At 30.5% G+C, this 16,461-nt stretch overlaps 1 protein-coding gene across 4 annotated transcripts; it reads left to right on the top strand.

Annotated features, from left to right (window-relative positions):
* Positions 1 to 507: 507 nt before the first annotated feature.
* On the top strand, positions 508 to 14,535 carry LOC123290775 (V-type proton ATPase 116 kDa subunit a1). 4 transcript variants are annotated; one of them, XM_044871099.1, is made up of 10 exons: positions 508 to 668; positions 6,670 to 7,380; positions 7,984 to 8,347; positions 9,655 to 10,028; positions 10,102 to 10,211; positions 11,186 to 11,298; positions 11,836 to 12,063; positions 13,054 to 13,212; positions 13,278 to 13,449; positions 13,686 to 14,535. In XM_044871099.1, the coding sequence occupies exons 1-10, from the start codon at positions 552 to 554 to the stop codon at positions 13,786 to 13,788; spliced, it is 2,451 nt and encodes an 816-aa protein (XP_044727034.1). In that variant the 5' UTR covers positions 508 to 551; the 3' UTR covers positions 13,789 to 14,535. The 4 variants fall into 4 exon arrangements, with proteins under 4 accessions (XP_044727034.1, XP_044727031.1, XP_044727033.1 ...); XM_044871096.1 differs by having other exon boundaries at positions 11,186 to 11,313; positions 11,836 to 12,024; positions 12,979 to 13,212; positions 13,686 to 14,532; XM_044871098.1 differs by having other exon boundaries at positions 11,186 to 11,313; positions 13,024 to 13,212; positions 13,686 to 14,532.
* The last annotated feature ends 1,926 nt before the right edge of the window (positions 14,536 to 16,461 follow it).

Raw genomic sequence — 16,461 nt, 5'->3', positions numbered from 1 at the left:
GCGAAAGATAATAATAAATTTCAATACACAGTGAATTCATCGACAAAATGTTGAATAAATTTAGACAACAATTTAGACACCTTAAGTTTTTATTCAAACATGGCAGGGAGATATAATTCTTTCCCGGTCGCGGTGCAAGAGAGTACACTTACAAGTGAAATTATTTGTACTCCATTCATTTCTTATTGAATGATGTTGCCGTTAGAACGTTCCTAGCAGTGTTTTAAAGTATGTACAATTGAGGATGAGGATACACGTAACATTGCTCAAACACTGCCATGTACATTCAACTTACTGGTCAGATTTAGAAGTGTTGCATAATAATTTTCAACTTAATTTAAGTGCAACAGCTCATCCTGCACTCTACCATCTGCAATCTTAACTTCAACTTATTTCTTCTTATGTCATGAAATTGTTTGCACAAAAAAGAAAATTCAGAAAATTAATTAATCGTGTATTAATTTGTAGTAATTTCCTGTATTTAATACAATTAATTAATATATTTTTTAAATTTTTTTTTTCAGATTATATTGTCGCAGTTGTGAAAAAAAATGGGTGCATTATTTCGTAGTGAAGAGATGGCATTATGCCAGCTCTTTATACAACCTGAGGCTGCATACTTTTCCGTATCTGAACTAGGTGAAACAGGAACTGTACAATTTAGAGATGTAAGTAAATATATCGTGTTTATATCTAATGGCTGTTTAACATTTTATAATTTCTTGTGAGATGTCTTGTTTTATAAATTTTAATTTTTTTAATTTTTGAATTAAAAATTAGGTATTAAAAACAACTTCTTGCGTATCAAAAGAATTGAAAAGTATAAATTCTTTGATTAATTTTAAGCAAAGTTTGGAAAACCTTCAGCTAGCACGTAAAAAATTCATACAAAGAAAATGTGTGGGTCTATCTCTGAATTTAGGATTAAGAGATAAAAACTTGTTAAAAATCTTGGTAGTGTTGGTAAATCTCGCTCACAGAAACTTTTTTGTCGCCCGAGTACAGAGTCTATTATTTATTACGAGATGTACTGCAACAATGCGTTTATCGGATGGTATACTTTGTCTTTCAGTCATTCTCAATCGAAAATTCGAAAGGCACAGAAACTGGTAGCAAACTCGTATTATTCTTTTCCGAGGGGCAATCATATTTAACTATAGAAGCACCTTATTAAGCTTCTTGATTTTGCTTTGATTTTCAGATGTGACCATGTGACAACCCGTGCATTTAAATAAATAGCACTATCATAACAGCCTTATACTAAGTTTCAACAGGCGTTATATAAATAGAAGGATATTAAGAAATCATAGTAACTTACAATCACACTATTCGAATTTAGGAAAAGATAATCCACTCATTGACTCATCTTATGGGCTTGTAATTACATAGACCACTGGGGGTTTTTTAAGATTTAATCCTGCTTAAGACTACCATATTGGCTGCTTGACGTCATTAGTGATTTTCCGATTTTCCCAATAAGCAATCAACGAATCCGATACGATGAATGTTTCAAAACATTTAAAAAAACCAAATATCATAATTTGAAGTTTATTTGCTATTAAGGCCATTTAAAATTAAGGTACTTATATTTCTCATGTTAATAATATGTTTATATTTAATTACTAATATGTAAATTGTAGAAAGATCTACAATTTACTGCGTAGAACCACAAAATATTTTTGCATAGTACAAAGTCACTTTATTTAGAGTTTGTATTTCTTTTCTTGTGTGTTTCTATTTGTTCAAATATGTTTTGTCTAAACGGTCACGTTAAATTGTTTTTGGCACTACATTTGTTCGAGCCATCTATCATTGTATTATTATACATGAATATACCTAAGTATACTTTTAATCTTAAAAATTTGAATCGATTTGGAAAATTTTCTTGGTTAAAATGAATATGGCTTATACTCATTTCCTTCACTAGTTAACTGAAAATTGAATTGATCTAAATTTAAACATCGATATAGATTTTTTTTTTTAAATCAAAAAAACATGAATACCTAATTTCAAAAATGCCTAAAGTACTTCCTCCACCTCTACCTGCAGAGCTGTTTACCAATCTAAAAATGAAAACAAATAAAATAGACTAATGAAATTAAATTCCTAGGATGAGACCTTAAATCAAATTTAAAAAATAAAATCCATAAATTTTGAGGAATTAATTTCCAGGAAGCTTAAAATCGTTTTAATACCTTCATTTGATCTTAAATGCGTGTAATTCGAGTTTGCCCAATTCCAAAAACTTTTGCTTGTGGGATGATACGTCGTACGGAAAATGTCGTTCATTCAGCTCAGTGGTATAGTCGAAATCAAAGGTTAGAAACCAGAAAATTTCAATTTAATTTAGGTGCAAACTTACATTTTGAAACTTTTCAAGACCACATCTTTTCAAGACCACCTCTACTACATCTCATTTTTCAAATTCCAGCTTCAGCTGAGATCCTCAACACAGTGTTCTGCAGATGTAAGAAGGAGTGTACAGGGAAGTGCATCTACCGGAAAGTAAATATAAAATGTTCAACAATTTGCCTCTATTACCGCGGGCAATCCTGCTCGAATTCAGCACTGTTCGAGGATGAGGGTGTGCACTACATGCTGATCGCTGTAGAAGCAGAAATAGGCGAAGACAGTCCCTTTGAAAATGATCCCGATGAAGAGAGGCTCGGAATCTAAGAAAATGCTTACATGAAGGTTTTGATTTCGACTAGACCACTGAATCGAGTAGAAAATTTGAGATGCTCATTAGACGTAGAATTTAACTCTCTTTGATATTGGATTGAACAATATTTTCCACCGGACGTACCATTTTCGAGCTACAAACAAAAAACTGAAAAAACAGCAAAAATTCGCAGTCATTTGGCTCCCAAGAGCTATGCACACCTTCTGAAATTCAACTAACTCGGCCTACACGCATTTAGAACCAAATGAAGGTATTAAAACGATTTCCAGCTTGCTCGCTCTTCGAAAAAATTTAATTTGATTAGTTTAAAAGTAAAATACAATACATCAAGATATGGACAGATATAGGACAAATATACATAACTAACATCCGCCTGATAGCTTAGTAGGGCAAATCGCTGGTCCGGAATGCCAGAGGTCGTGTGTCTTTCTGATCAGTTGTATATTAATTCATATTTAACATTTCTGTCATTACATAAAGGTATGATCAAATTTTATAATTGTCAGTGTACATTATTATTTTCGTTAATGGCATGTCATTATATTGTATTATTAGCCTGAAAAGTGGCGCCTAGAACTCTGTTGATGACACTTAAAATAAATAGAATAATACATAAATAAATAAAAGTGTAATATTAATAATGACAGGTATCTTTTCTTTTTCAAAACGTACACTACTAAATCAGATTCTTAAATAGAGTGAAAAAAACGGAAAAACACCTAATGAATTCAATAGGTGTTTTTCTTGTTCTGCTAGTAAAATTAAACACTAGAATTATTAAGAACACATTAGAATTATTGTTGTGTTTAATACTGCGATCGAATAAAAGCGAGGTTATTTATGCTGAATCGTTAATGGCGTGATAGATAACTGATAAGACTCTGTGCGTATTAAGCTTAGCCGACCAAATACTTGCATTGTTGAGAAAAAATTTCCTATTTCCATCATTTCTACATATATGGGTCCTAGTTCGGGCACGTACACATTTGATTTTTTCACCTGATATGAGACAACTTTGAGACAGACTCGATATTATTTCCTCAACGAAAAATACTTTAAACTGATCTCACTTGGAGAAAATTTTTTGATGTTTGATTTTTGAAAAATTGATAATAAAGAAGTTTTCTTTTTTTAATTTTTTTAAAAATAATAATTCCATTTTTTTTTTAAATTATTAATAAAAAATTAAAATAGTTATATTTTTGAGTAAAAAAAACGACCTATTATTGGTTGTGACGTATTTACACCCATTGAAGCTGAGAGCCGATCGGAATCAGGCTAAACTCATTTTTTCGGCTTGTTTCAATGGAAAATTACGTTATAATCTAGTGAAAGTGCGTTGAGAGGCAAACCATTTATCATTCTGCATATTATTTTTCATTTTTCCGTGCGTTGGCGTTACTAAAGCGATGTGCTGACATCACTGGCGTTTCAATTTATAGCTTAGAAAAATCATTTTCAATTATAAGATTACATAAAAAATCAATTTTTTTAATAATTTTTAATTTTTTTTAACAACTTTCGAAAAAAATTAAAAGACTTGCAACTTCTCTATTGTTTTATTTCTAATAGCTCCTGTTTAACCAAATCAAAACTAGAATTTGCCATTTAAAAATACATTTCAAAATTCCATTCACGACGTAATTTCTACCAAGATGATAATTATTATAGAGAACTAATTTTTTTTCTATCCAAAATAATTGTTTCTTTATTTTTCCTCTAACCATAAAACATAAATGAACGTCTTTAAGTACGCTTTGGTTGCTAGAGTTTAGTATTTGGTAGAGTATAGTATTACATTCTAGTTAAGTAGGGTTCTTTTTACTTTTCCACTCCCATTTCAATTCGGTGTCATATTGATTAGTTCATCCAAAAACTATCCTTATGTTTAGTCATTGTTTGTTTTTTATTATTTGCTACAAAATGCTTATTTGTCCAATAATCTTTTATTTGGACTTTACTAATTGCATGTTGATGCCATGCGTGAATTCGGTAGATTTAATTTGTTTGCAAATATTTCTGAAACTTATTGTTTAAACTCTGATTTCTTCCAATGTTTCAAAAACGTAAAGTAAATCGAGGAAGAAACTTTTAGTTAGTTAAAACTTGAGCAAAAATTTTATAATGAGTGTCTAGTAAAATCAGAAGTTCCGCAAGCCTCTAAATGAATTTTAGTGGCTTTTTAACTAGTACACATAAGGAAAGTATTTGTCAGCTTACCAGTGATTTTTATGAATATAATTTGTTTTCAACTAAAATTTCATTTACTAGACAATAAATCCAAGCGTTTTATAAGTCAGTCCTGAAATTTTTTTCTGAATTAAGTCATTATATGTTTAGAAAATATTTAACGTTTATTTAAATTCTAAAATTGTTAGCATATGTTTTTTTAAACATATAACAAAAATAAACTGAAACTGTGACATTGTTTCAGACATTAAGGAATCTAAATAAAATTTATTACATTTATATCACGTCCTACGCACGTGGGATGAAATAAACTATATTAATTGTAGACTTAAAATCCATTTATGTTTTTGGATACAGAAAATGTTTATTTAATTATACGTATTATAATACTTGTTTGAACCAAATATTGCTAGTATGGTCTAGTGCAGTTATGAGTAAAATTACTAATAGTAAGAGAGCTCTGGCCATATGATTTACTGATGGTCACGGTTACGATCTGCTGAGCCTTTAATATGATAGTAGGTAATGTCCCAAATCGCCCTATAAATATCCGCGAATTTCTATGTGGAATATTCCCCCCAGGGGAGAGTTTGTAAACCTGTCACTAAGTGGTGATACTGGAAACTGTCTGCTTGTTTAATAATTAATTAGATGTGATTCTTTACAGTCATTCTGCAAAGTTTGAGTACTGCAAGTGGTCCCAATTCGGATCTATGCCGAAAAAATCGAAAATGTTGATTTTTCGGTTTTTTTGGCACAACTCCGAATCGGGACCACCTACAGGGATCAAACTTTCCAGGATGGCTTTTCATAATAAGATCCAATGAATTATTGAGCAAACAGACAGTTTTCAGAACCATCACTTAGTGACAGTTTCGATTTTTTCGGCCTATCTCCGAATTAGGACCACTTGCTGGGCTCAAATTTTACAGCATAACTGTTCAGAATCACATCTAATGAATTATCAAACAATCGGACAGTTTCCAGAACCATCACTTAGTGGCAGATTTTCAAACCCTCAACGAGGGAGGGGGAATATTCCACGTAGATCTACTATCATATTTAAGGTTCGGCAGGCCATAACCATGTCTATCAGTAAATTATATGGCTCAACTATAATTTCACGTTGACGATGTCGATGAAGCAAAAACAGATACAAATAGAAATTATTATAATCCGCATCAGGACTAAATAAACGAAGGCAAAATAACCACAACAAAATTACTATGCAACACAAAAACTGTGACAAAATAGCCGATATTAAAAAGTAACTTCATATATGTGATGAATGATAACACTTCATCAACTTAATCTGGTTGGAAATTTATCTATCAAAACGGAAATGCCTTTTAATCCTGAGTTTTCGAAACCATCCACAGTTTGGTTTTTAAAATTTACATTTTTTCCTCCTCAGGACAAAATCTGACTAGATCGTTTTTTAAAACTAATTTTTCATGTAATTTTACAATTGAAAATGGTTTTTCTAAATTCAAACGACAGAGGCGTCAACATATCGTTTTATAACGCCACCGCCCGGAGAAATAATAAAATAACATGCAATATCGGTTGTTATCGCCCACTTTGAGAAACACTAATTAAAAGCGATTGTGAATACGAATAGTTGTTCTAAAATAAACTTACATCAATTTTCCAAATCTTCTATAGAAGCTCCGTCCAAAATGTTCTAACACGTAAAATATGCTAGCGTTCATTTGACTGTGCTGAAAACATATTTTTTATTTTTTATTAAGCTGTAATTAAAATTATTAACTTTTTGAATTTTTTTTTCTTTTCAGTTAAATGCCGATGTAAATTCCTTTCAAAGAAAGTTTGTCTCCGAAGTACGTCGATGTGATGAAATGGAACGAAAATTACGTTATATAGAAGCCGAAGTAAATAAAGATAATGTACATGTACCGGAAGTTGCCGAAATACCACGTGCACCAAATCCTCGTGAAATAATTGATTTGGAAGCACATTTAGAAAAAACCGAAAATGAAATTTTAGAATTAAGTCATAATGCAGTTAATTTAAAAACCAATTACCTCGAATTAACTGAATTAAAACATGTATTAGAAAAAACACAAGTATTCTTCACTGAAAAGGAAGAAATTAATGGCATGGATTCATTAACACGAGCTTTAATTACCGAAGAACAACCCGCTGCAGCTCAACAATCTGGTGCAATACGGGGACGACTTGGTTTTGTTGCTGGTGTTGTTGAACGTGAACGAGTGCCTGCGTTTGAACGAATGTTATGGCGAATATCTCGTGGTAATGTGTTTTTGCGACAATCTGAATTGGATAAACCATTAGAAGATCCCCATACTGGAAATCAATTATATAAAACTGTGTTTGTTGCTTTCTTCCAAGGAGAACAATTAAAATCACGTATTAAAAAAGTTTGCGCAGGATTTCATGCTTCGTTGTATCCTTGCCCAAGCTCTCCCAGTGAACGACAAGAGATGGTTACTGGTGTAAAAACAAGATTGGAAGATTTAAATATGGTATGTTTTCTCGTTGTATATTTGAAATCTTTTATCTTTTTGGGATTTGACGGAGAATGTAGTTGGTACCAATATTATATGCTGTCCTCCAATTTTAAAAGAAAGATTTTCCATTTTTTTAAAGAATGTTTATAAGTATTATTATTAATGCGAACGCCCCAATTTTTCTGCTGAAGGGTAGTAGTTCATATAACATAAATCCAAAAGAAAAGTTCCACAGAAAGCCACTTTCCTATCTAATATTGCGGAGTCCTTTGCAATTTTCGGCGAAGAATATATGGTTAGGTTAGGTTATATTGGCTGCCCACGAAGGACACACTTAGGCTATTGAGCCCGTTGTGATACCATATATGTGTTTTACCACCTTTCCGCTGATAATTTCATTTATCAGCTTCTTAATTTCAGAGGCTGAGTGCACTTACTTCATGCATATACCATGCCCTACACCAGCTAATCACAACTATTAATTAAATTAATTTTATTGCGACGGCGGGAATCGAACCCGCTACCCTAAGCATACCGAGTGTCCTCCAATTTTTTTAAACCTTAGTACATTTAAAAGCATCTCAAACACATGTGTTCACTTTTTTTTCGAATTTTCAGGTTTTAAATCAAACACAAGATCATAGGCAGCGTGTTTTAGTTAGTGTGGCAAAAGAATTATCAAATTGGAGTATTATGGTACGCAAAATGAAAGCGATTTATTATACATTAAATTTATTCAATATGGATGTCACAAAAAAATGTTTGATTGGTGAATGTTGGGCTCCAGTAAATGATTTAACGACTGTACAAAAAGCATTAGCTGATGGTTCCAGTTCTTGTGGTAGTTCCATTCCATCATTCTTAAATGTAATTGAAACATCGGAAAATCCACCCACTTTCAATCGCACAAATCGGTTTACGAGAGGTTTCCAAAATTTGATTGATTCATACGGAGTAGCAAGTTATCGGGAAGCGAATCCAGGTATATTTTTTATATTCCTTATTTATTTTTATCGAATGCGTTCTTATTCTTGAACAAATGGTGACAAATTTTATTGATAAATCATCGAAATATATCCTACTTAGAAATAAACGAAAAGTGGTTATTTTCATGTTAGTAGGCCCAAAAATCGACCCAATGAGGTAAATATTTATTTCACTATTATTTTTAACTCACTATTATTGTGTTGTTGAAGCTTTTAAAAAATGTAATTTTCCTAGTACGGAACCCTAAATTCGCATTTGAAACATACCTGAAAACACTCCATTAAATTACCTTTTTTCTTAAAGCCTTTTCCAAATTAAGCCAATTTTAAAGATTCGCCAATTTTTAGTTTTTTCGGGTACGGTACTCTGAAAACACACTTGAAACATAGCTTAGAACACTCTTCATTTAATTAACTTTCAAACGAAACAAAACAAATTAAAATCGGTTCATCCGTTCAGACGCTACGATACCACAGACAGACAAACAGACAAAACACACACACATAGCGATGAAATTTATAACACCCTTTTGTAGTTCGGGGTTAAAAAGAAGAATTTTCTGTAAAGTGATTATTCCGGTTTGATAATTTCGACCAAAAGTTTGATTAGTTATCATTTAAATAAGTGTTTATTTTTCAATGAAAAACTTGCGAACTGATAATTACAAAACAAGGTTAATTTTGATAAATAATTGCTTTTGTGCAGAGACAAAGCGTTATACAGGATTTTCTACAATATACTGCAGAACTCCGTGCTTCCGAAATAAGTTTATCAAAACAAACGAAAAAGCTCTTTAAAAAATTTCAATATGAGGCCTAATTTTTAAGATTACAAAATTTGGGAACATTAAACAAATTTCAGACTAATTGCAACAGACAAGCCGCCATCTGAGCTACGACTCTAAGATCGTCTTATTACCAGAAACATTTGAATATTTGTACACGAAAATTTTCTCATTAGCTATTAACTCATTTTGTGGTCTCGAACTATAAACTATTTAATTATGAATAGTAATAACTAAATACATAGAAACTACATTCAAGAATTTGGCGAGAAGATATTTGGAAAAGACACATTCGAGCTTATCTAGGATAATCTTTTAGTAGTTTGTAGGATTTGAAACAATTGCGTGGATATTTTAATGGGAAGCTTTTTTGATGTAATCCAATACATTAAACTAAATGTCAATAAAATAAAATAATGTTATATATCCGCGAAAAAAGCCTGTATTCCTTCTCCTCTTCTGTCATAAGGATTCATGTTGAGTAATTTTTTGTTAATTACTTTCGAATTATTTTTTAGCTCTGTACACAATCATCACTTTTCCATTCTTATTTGGTGTAATGTTTGGCGATACTGGACATGGAATAATTTTAACATTATTTGGAGCATATATGGTTATTTATGAAGCGAAATTATTAAAAAAGAAAACAAATAATGAAATATGGAATATATTCTTTTCGGGTCGTTATATAATATTACTTATGGGCTTTTTCTCAATGTATACGGGTATCGTTTATAATGATGTCTTCTCAAAGTCGATGAACATATTTGGATCAGAATGGCATGCTAATTATAATTCTAGTACTATACAGGAAAATAAATTGTTACAATTAGATCCAAAAAATCTATACTCAGGGAAGCCGTATCCTATTGGTTTGGATCCAATTTGGCAGGTAATATATGACTAATGCATCTTTCTAAATACTATTATATAAATGTGTGTTAATATATCTAATTTTTTTTTAGCTAGCAGAAAACAAGATTATGTTCCTTAACTCATACAAAATGAAATTATCAATTATTTTTGGTGTATCACATATGATTTTCGGAGTTTGCGTCAGTGTTATTAATCATGTGTAAGTATTTTTATTTCTTGTGAATCAAAATTCATGCACTTCATTACTTCATACAATTTTAGTTGGAAGATAATAATTATCTCCATTGGCAGACCATAATTTTAATTACGAAGGAAATGACCAGTATTTCCTAAGCAAAGTTTGGTTTTTTTCGGCGATTCATACTGGAACAAAGTGTTTTTCTTTTATCTTTAATGTAGAACAACTCGAAAAACCTGTATTTAATAACGAGTTATTTGTCCAAACTTTTGTTTCAGATAAAATCATAAAAAACAGGATTTAGGAAAACCAATGTCATAATGTTTACCTACTGTAGATACTTTTATTTATGAGCAATTCTTTTTGCATTCTATTGTCATACATTGGGTAAAATACTAGTTTTAATTAATTCTATTGTAGACGCACTGAGTCGATCACCTATAAAATATGCAAAGTCCTTACAATATTTACAATCTTATAAAGGCTCTGTCCTGGACCTTCTTAGCATACCACGTAACGGGTCATTGTACGAAACTTTACTTAACTGTAATAAATTCCTGGTAAAAAAGTAATTATCAAATAAAAAACTGAAACTTTCCTTCCATTCAATGTCCAAACGTTTTGGTATGAAAATGTACTGCTTATAACAAAATAATTTTAAATATTTAAGCTATTTTTCTTTAATTAGATTTCACATTTGAAATTATAAAACATTCACTCACTTTGTTATGTCACTGAAAACTAAAACCCAACGTTAAAATGGCGACGTATTTATGTCTAGGTGGAGTTACCTTTTTGTCTGTGGTCAAATGAATTCGTCATTGACTACTTATTTTTTTTAAATTTGGACTACAAAAGGACCCGGGCTATTGGTTTCACTACTGTTTTACGTTTCTATCTATTAAAAATTTGTCTGTAAATGTCTGGTTTTTTTAAAACCATCTACAATGATAATAAACAGAAATTGTATATAATATCAACTTTTTATTTCGCAGACATTTTGGAAATATTAGCAGCATCATTTTGGAATTTATTCCACAATTGATATTTTTATTGCTATTGTTCTTTTACTTGGTTGCTTTAATGTTAACAAAGTGGATCATGTATAGTGCAGCTTCACCCGGTAAGATTATTTCATTATTTTAAAAAACATTTTACTATTCGGGAATTTTATATTGCGTTTTTACTGGTAGTTTTTTTTTATATTTCTTACAAGTAGAATCTAATATTTTTTCTTCATTATAAAAGTGGGTGCCATTAGCATTTCGTCAAAAATATTTATAGTTCAATATACATAAAAGCTTTTCTTCTGAAAGGGAGTCACTATAAGATGTTATCTCCTAAGTATAACAACTTTTGGTAAGTATTTGGATAATTTTTTCCCAAAAATTCTTCATTGTGAAATATAATGCTCATTCTATAGGTCAGTATATTGCCATCTAAGCAGCCAACTGCAGATTTTATATCCAGTTACAATGTAGAATCGCCAATCTACATTGGTACAATATTAATTCAGCTCTATAAATTTTTACACTGAATGAAAAAAAACAATGCTATATTTCGAATATTACTAAGGGATAGATATACTAAAACTAAAAGTCTTCGAATCTTGAAGCAAATTATAATTATTTTTATTTCATTTCAGATTACACACTCACACCAACATGTGCACCATCTGTGTTAATTATATTCATAAATATGTTACTATTCAAAAATTCAGATCCACCTCCAGGTTGCGATAGATTCATGTATGAAGGGCAAGAAACTGTACAACGTACATTTGTTTATATTTCATTATTATGTGTTCCGGTTTTATTGTTTGGAAAACCATTTTATAATCATTTCAAAAAGAATAAAAAGGCCCATAGTGTAAGTATGCGATCGAAACACTAGCTTAATATTTAAATAAACTGCACGCCATTTGGACATTTTTCGAAATGTATAATAGTATTATTTGATTTAAAATTATTGACATGCACCACATCTCACACAATTTTAGTTTCCTCCATATATGATACTTACAACCGAATCTCACACATCTTAGTTTCCTCAATAATACTTGATTAATTTCCTGTCAGTTAATATACTTGGGCTTATAGATTTTGTAAAATAAGGAATAGATAATCGGTAGTCCGTAAATAGTACCATGAGCACATATAATATCATTTTAAAATAAAGAGTCGGGCCTGCTTTTAAAGACACTGGCGTCCTGAGCGAGAAGCTATACTGACACCTGTTCAGAATTACTTTTCGCTGCGATAGTCCACCAATTCAAAATATTTCAAGTGGCGAGTAAGTAGAACAGGTACTATTTTTGAAGTATTTATATTTTCAATGGGTCTCCCTTAAGCCTGATATCATGAAAATTATCCAGTAATAGTTTAATACATTGAACCGCGGTTTAGAAGTGATTCAAAGCTCCAAAAAAGTTTCTATATATAAGAAGAAATTACTAGATAATTCCAATCTTTAGCAAGAATTTCCTGATATAACAAATGATCAGTCGAACACTAACGAACGTTTATAGTATCAGCCGAATATTATAATATTAATTTTTATAGCTAAATAATTATGCATTTTTCATGTGGTACTGAAGAGGATATATTTTAACAAAATCCATAAAAAAATTAATCAATTAATAATTTTTATTATCCAACAAACTCAGAATTTTATACCTTGTTTACCATAAAATTTGCTAAAATTCCCGATGTTTGCAATGTAATTCGAAGTTTATGCAGTTAGTAACATGCACTTGTCGAGACTATTTAAAAAATCGTAAAAAAATGTAATATTTTACAGCAAACTACATTTACAAATGGGGATGTAAATCAAGGAATTGAATTACAACAAACAGATATTATAGAAGCATCAAAATCAACACCAGTATCACATGATCACGAGGAGGAAACGTTAAGTGAACAATTAATTCATCAAGCTATTCATACGATTGAATACGTTTTAAGTACAGTATCACATACTGCATCATATTTGCGGTTATGGGCTTTATCATTAGCTCATGCACGTAAGTATCCTATGATACCTAATATAATTTTTTTAAACATTTTTTAATATAGTCTTTTCTTTTAGAATTATCTGAAGTATTATGGAAGATGGTATTGCAGCATGGTTTGTCAGGTACATCACCCGTCGGTGGCATTGCATTATTTGTAATTTTTGCATTTTGGGCAATGTTTACAATTGCTATTCTTGTTATGATGGAAGGTTTATCTGCCTTCTTGCATACGTTACGTTTACATTGGTAAGTATTAAAATTGTCAATCATAAATCTAACATGCCAATCAAATTTCATATCATGGACGAGTATAAATTCATTTATGAAATTCCCCTTTCTTGTGCAACCTTTACTTTTTAACATGTTTCAAAATTCGATGTGTTTTAATAAACAGCTTCAATCCATGAAAAAAATTTGAATTATCTTTAAAATTCTAGGTACAATATGAAAAAATGTAACGTAATTTTCTTTTTAAATTTCAGGGTAGAATTTATGAGTAAATTCTACACAGGTTTGGGTTATCCATTCCATCCATTTTGCTTCAAGGCGATTTTAGATGAAGAAGCACAAGCATCAGACGAATAACAGTGGCCTAAAGCCTCTAAGGCAGCAAGCTATCTGTTGCTGAAGGAGCTACTTGAATCCTCGAATACTGTTGATACGTCTATTGAAAATGTTGAAACACCACCCAGGTAGTCCAATATGTACCTAAAACGAGGTGCCTTATTAAATTATATATATTATAGATTGTTATAAATTTTAACTATTCCAGATTTTTATTTTCATTTATTTTTGTTTAAAAGACAAATTTTATTTTCGTCTTGACTTTATCAGTTTTTGTCGAAACATTATACCAAGCTCCGGTCAAAAATCTAGTGATTTTCGTCAAAAATCGGTAGTTATAGCCAACATATAGCACGAAAACTACTTTTGTTTTGCAAAGTTGAAAATTTAACAGGGTTTTAATATTATATTAAATAAGAAAGACAAAGCCGATCTATCAGGTCAAAGTTAAATTTAAAAAGACTGATCAGGAAGGTCTTTTTCATGTAAATATGGGAACCTAATATATCGCGAGCTTTCGGAAACTCTCAATGCTGTTACCGACAAACATCTGACAGAATCAGAACACGATAAATGCTTTGATGTCTTTGATGAAAATAACTTGATTTTTGACGGCAGCTTCTAATCTCAAACAACATATAAGTATTATTACTTTTATGTGTCAAATCATTTGAACATGAATTTTTTCAATCATTCCATAATTTTTAATAGAAAGAGTGTTATGTAAAAGTGTATAACATTTTTCAGTGAATTATTTTAATTTATTTTTAATCAAGTTTACAAGTATTTAATGTTTTTAATTATAAAAAAGATATTAAATATATATATAAAGCACAAATTTTAAAAATGATAATTGTATTTTGCCAAATTGTTGTATCCAAATTTAAATTAGAATGTAAGATTTGCAAAAAGTTTTTTAATGTTTTATATTCAGCAACAAGATGCAGTTAAAAAAATATATATTTAAGATAAAAATTATTGTTCGAGTTATATGTAATAATAACAGAAAACTGTCTAATCCTTATAGTACTTATTAAAATTAGTTTTAATTTGGAAGAGTGTAAGATAAATTTATACGATATGAGCCAGGGGTGGCGAACCTTTATGTATCATCGTGCCATTTTTTCTAAAGAAATGTTTAATGGCCATATGACGTCTATGGCAAATAATTCTGACTTTGTAATTTTTGGGAAAGCGACAATGAGATCTGTCATGACGATGATTGTTTTATCTGTACCTTGAAGCTTCACGTTCAATTCATTGAAACGTTGGCGTATGTCTGTAAAAACATCAATTCGGAAAGCCATATAACATTCAACACCGTGGGATTATCAATTTCAGAAACATTTCATTTTGCAGAAACAGTCTAATTTCTTCCGAACAATCAACAAATCGCTGAAGTACGTTTCCGCGGCTCAACCAGCGAACATTATAATGCATTAGTAAGCCATTATAGACCGAGTTGATTTCATCCAAAACAGCATCCAAAGAAATGAGATTGACTATCATTGATTTTAAACCAAGCACATAAGGCTTGTTGGTGGCAATGGAAATGTTTAAAATAAACTTATAAAACCATTCACTCGCGTTCGTTCGTAATATAATACTTCATAGCGAACTTTGTGATCGGTGGCGTGCCCAAAATATTTTGTTCGCCATCGATGATATATAGACTTTCAAGATTATATTGAAACCTCAATTTGAGTTTCGATTAGTCAGTGGCAAAATCAATTATACAAGTGTCCTCATTTGTCTTTTTTTTGAAAATTGATGACATTTTCATTTCTTTTCTAAATGAACGTGAATACTCCAGGAAAAAGGTACATTAATCTTGGTATAATTAAGTATCGCGTGCATACTTAACATAGAAATATGTAACAGGCAAGATATCTAATGGGTTTACCTTGAATTTTGATACTTGTTTTTGGTACATTTTATTGTCAGTTTTACTCCTATTATCAAATCGTGAAAGAATTCATCTACTTTTTACCAACGGACCCCTTTTTAATTTCATTTACTCCTGTAAAATAATATTATAAATTCGATTTTAAAGTTGACTTAAGCTTTTCTGTATGACATACTGTTTTATTCTTTTAGCTAGAGAATCTTTAGCTCTTGTTAGAACATTTATACTATATTGTACAAGTACTGTCTTTCCGATTTAAAACTATTTTTAATAAGCATGTTTTCTGTCCAGTTATATGATTCCATCAAAAACACATATCTACGCATAATATAATTAATTGTAAGTTGCCATTTGAAGTGCGAATAAACATCACTTTATCGAATAAAATCTTTTTTTTTTTTTATTATGTAAATAAATTTTAAACTTATTTTTAAAAAAACTCAAAGTTGAACTGCTGGATATAACATTTATAAAATAACAATTTTCCAACAAAATAATGTAATATATTTTTGTCAATTTAAAAATATTTGAAAAAAAAAGAAAATTGTTCAAAATCATTGAAAATATATAGAAAATTAGTAAGCAATATAAATTTGTAGTACTGCGAGTTCTGTACCTTTTCATTTCGCAATCCTATTCCTTCATTACATTCTAAACGCTAAGTTGACGTTCATTATTTCAGGCTTAAATGTTAGTAAACAGAAAGAGCCAGTATGCTTTTGGATCACAAAAAAAAAAAAAAAAAAAAACGGAGCACTGATTTGAACTGAAAGTGATACATGCCAATA

Source organism: Chrysoperla carnea, chromosome 1 (assembly GCF_905475395.1).
Source record: "Chrysoperla carnea chromosome 1, inChrCarn1.1, whole genome shotgun sequence".
NCBI classification, from domain to species: Eukaryota; Metazoa; Arthropoda; class Insecta; order Neuroptera; family Chrysopidae; genus Chrysoperla; species Chrysoperla carnea.
The sequence above is the reverse complement of the archived record's forward strand: the minus strand, read 5'-3'. Positions and strand labels throughout refer to the sequence as shown.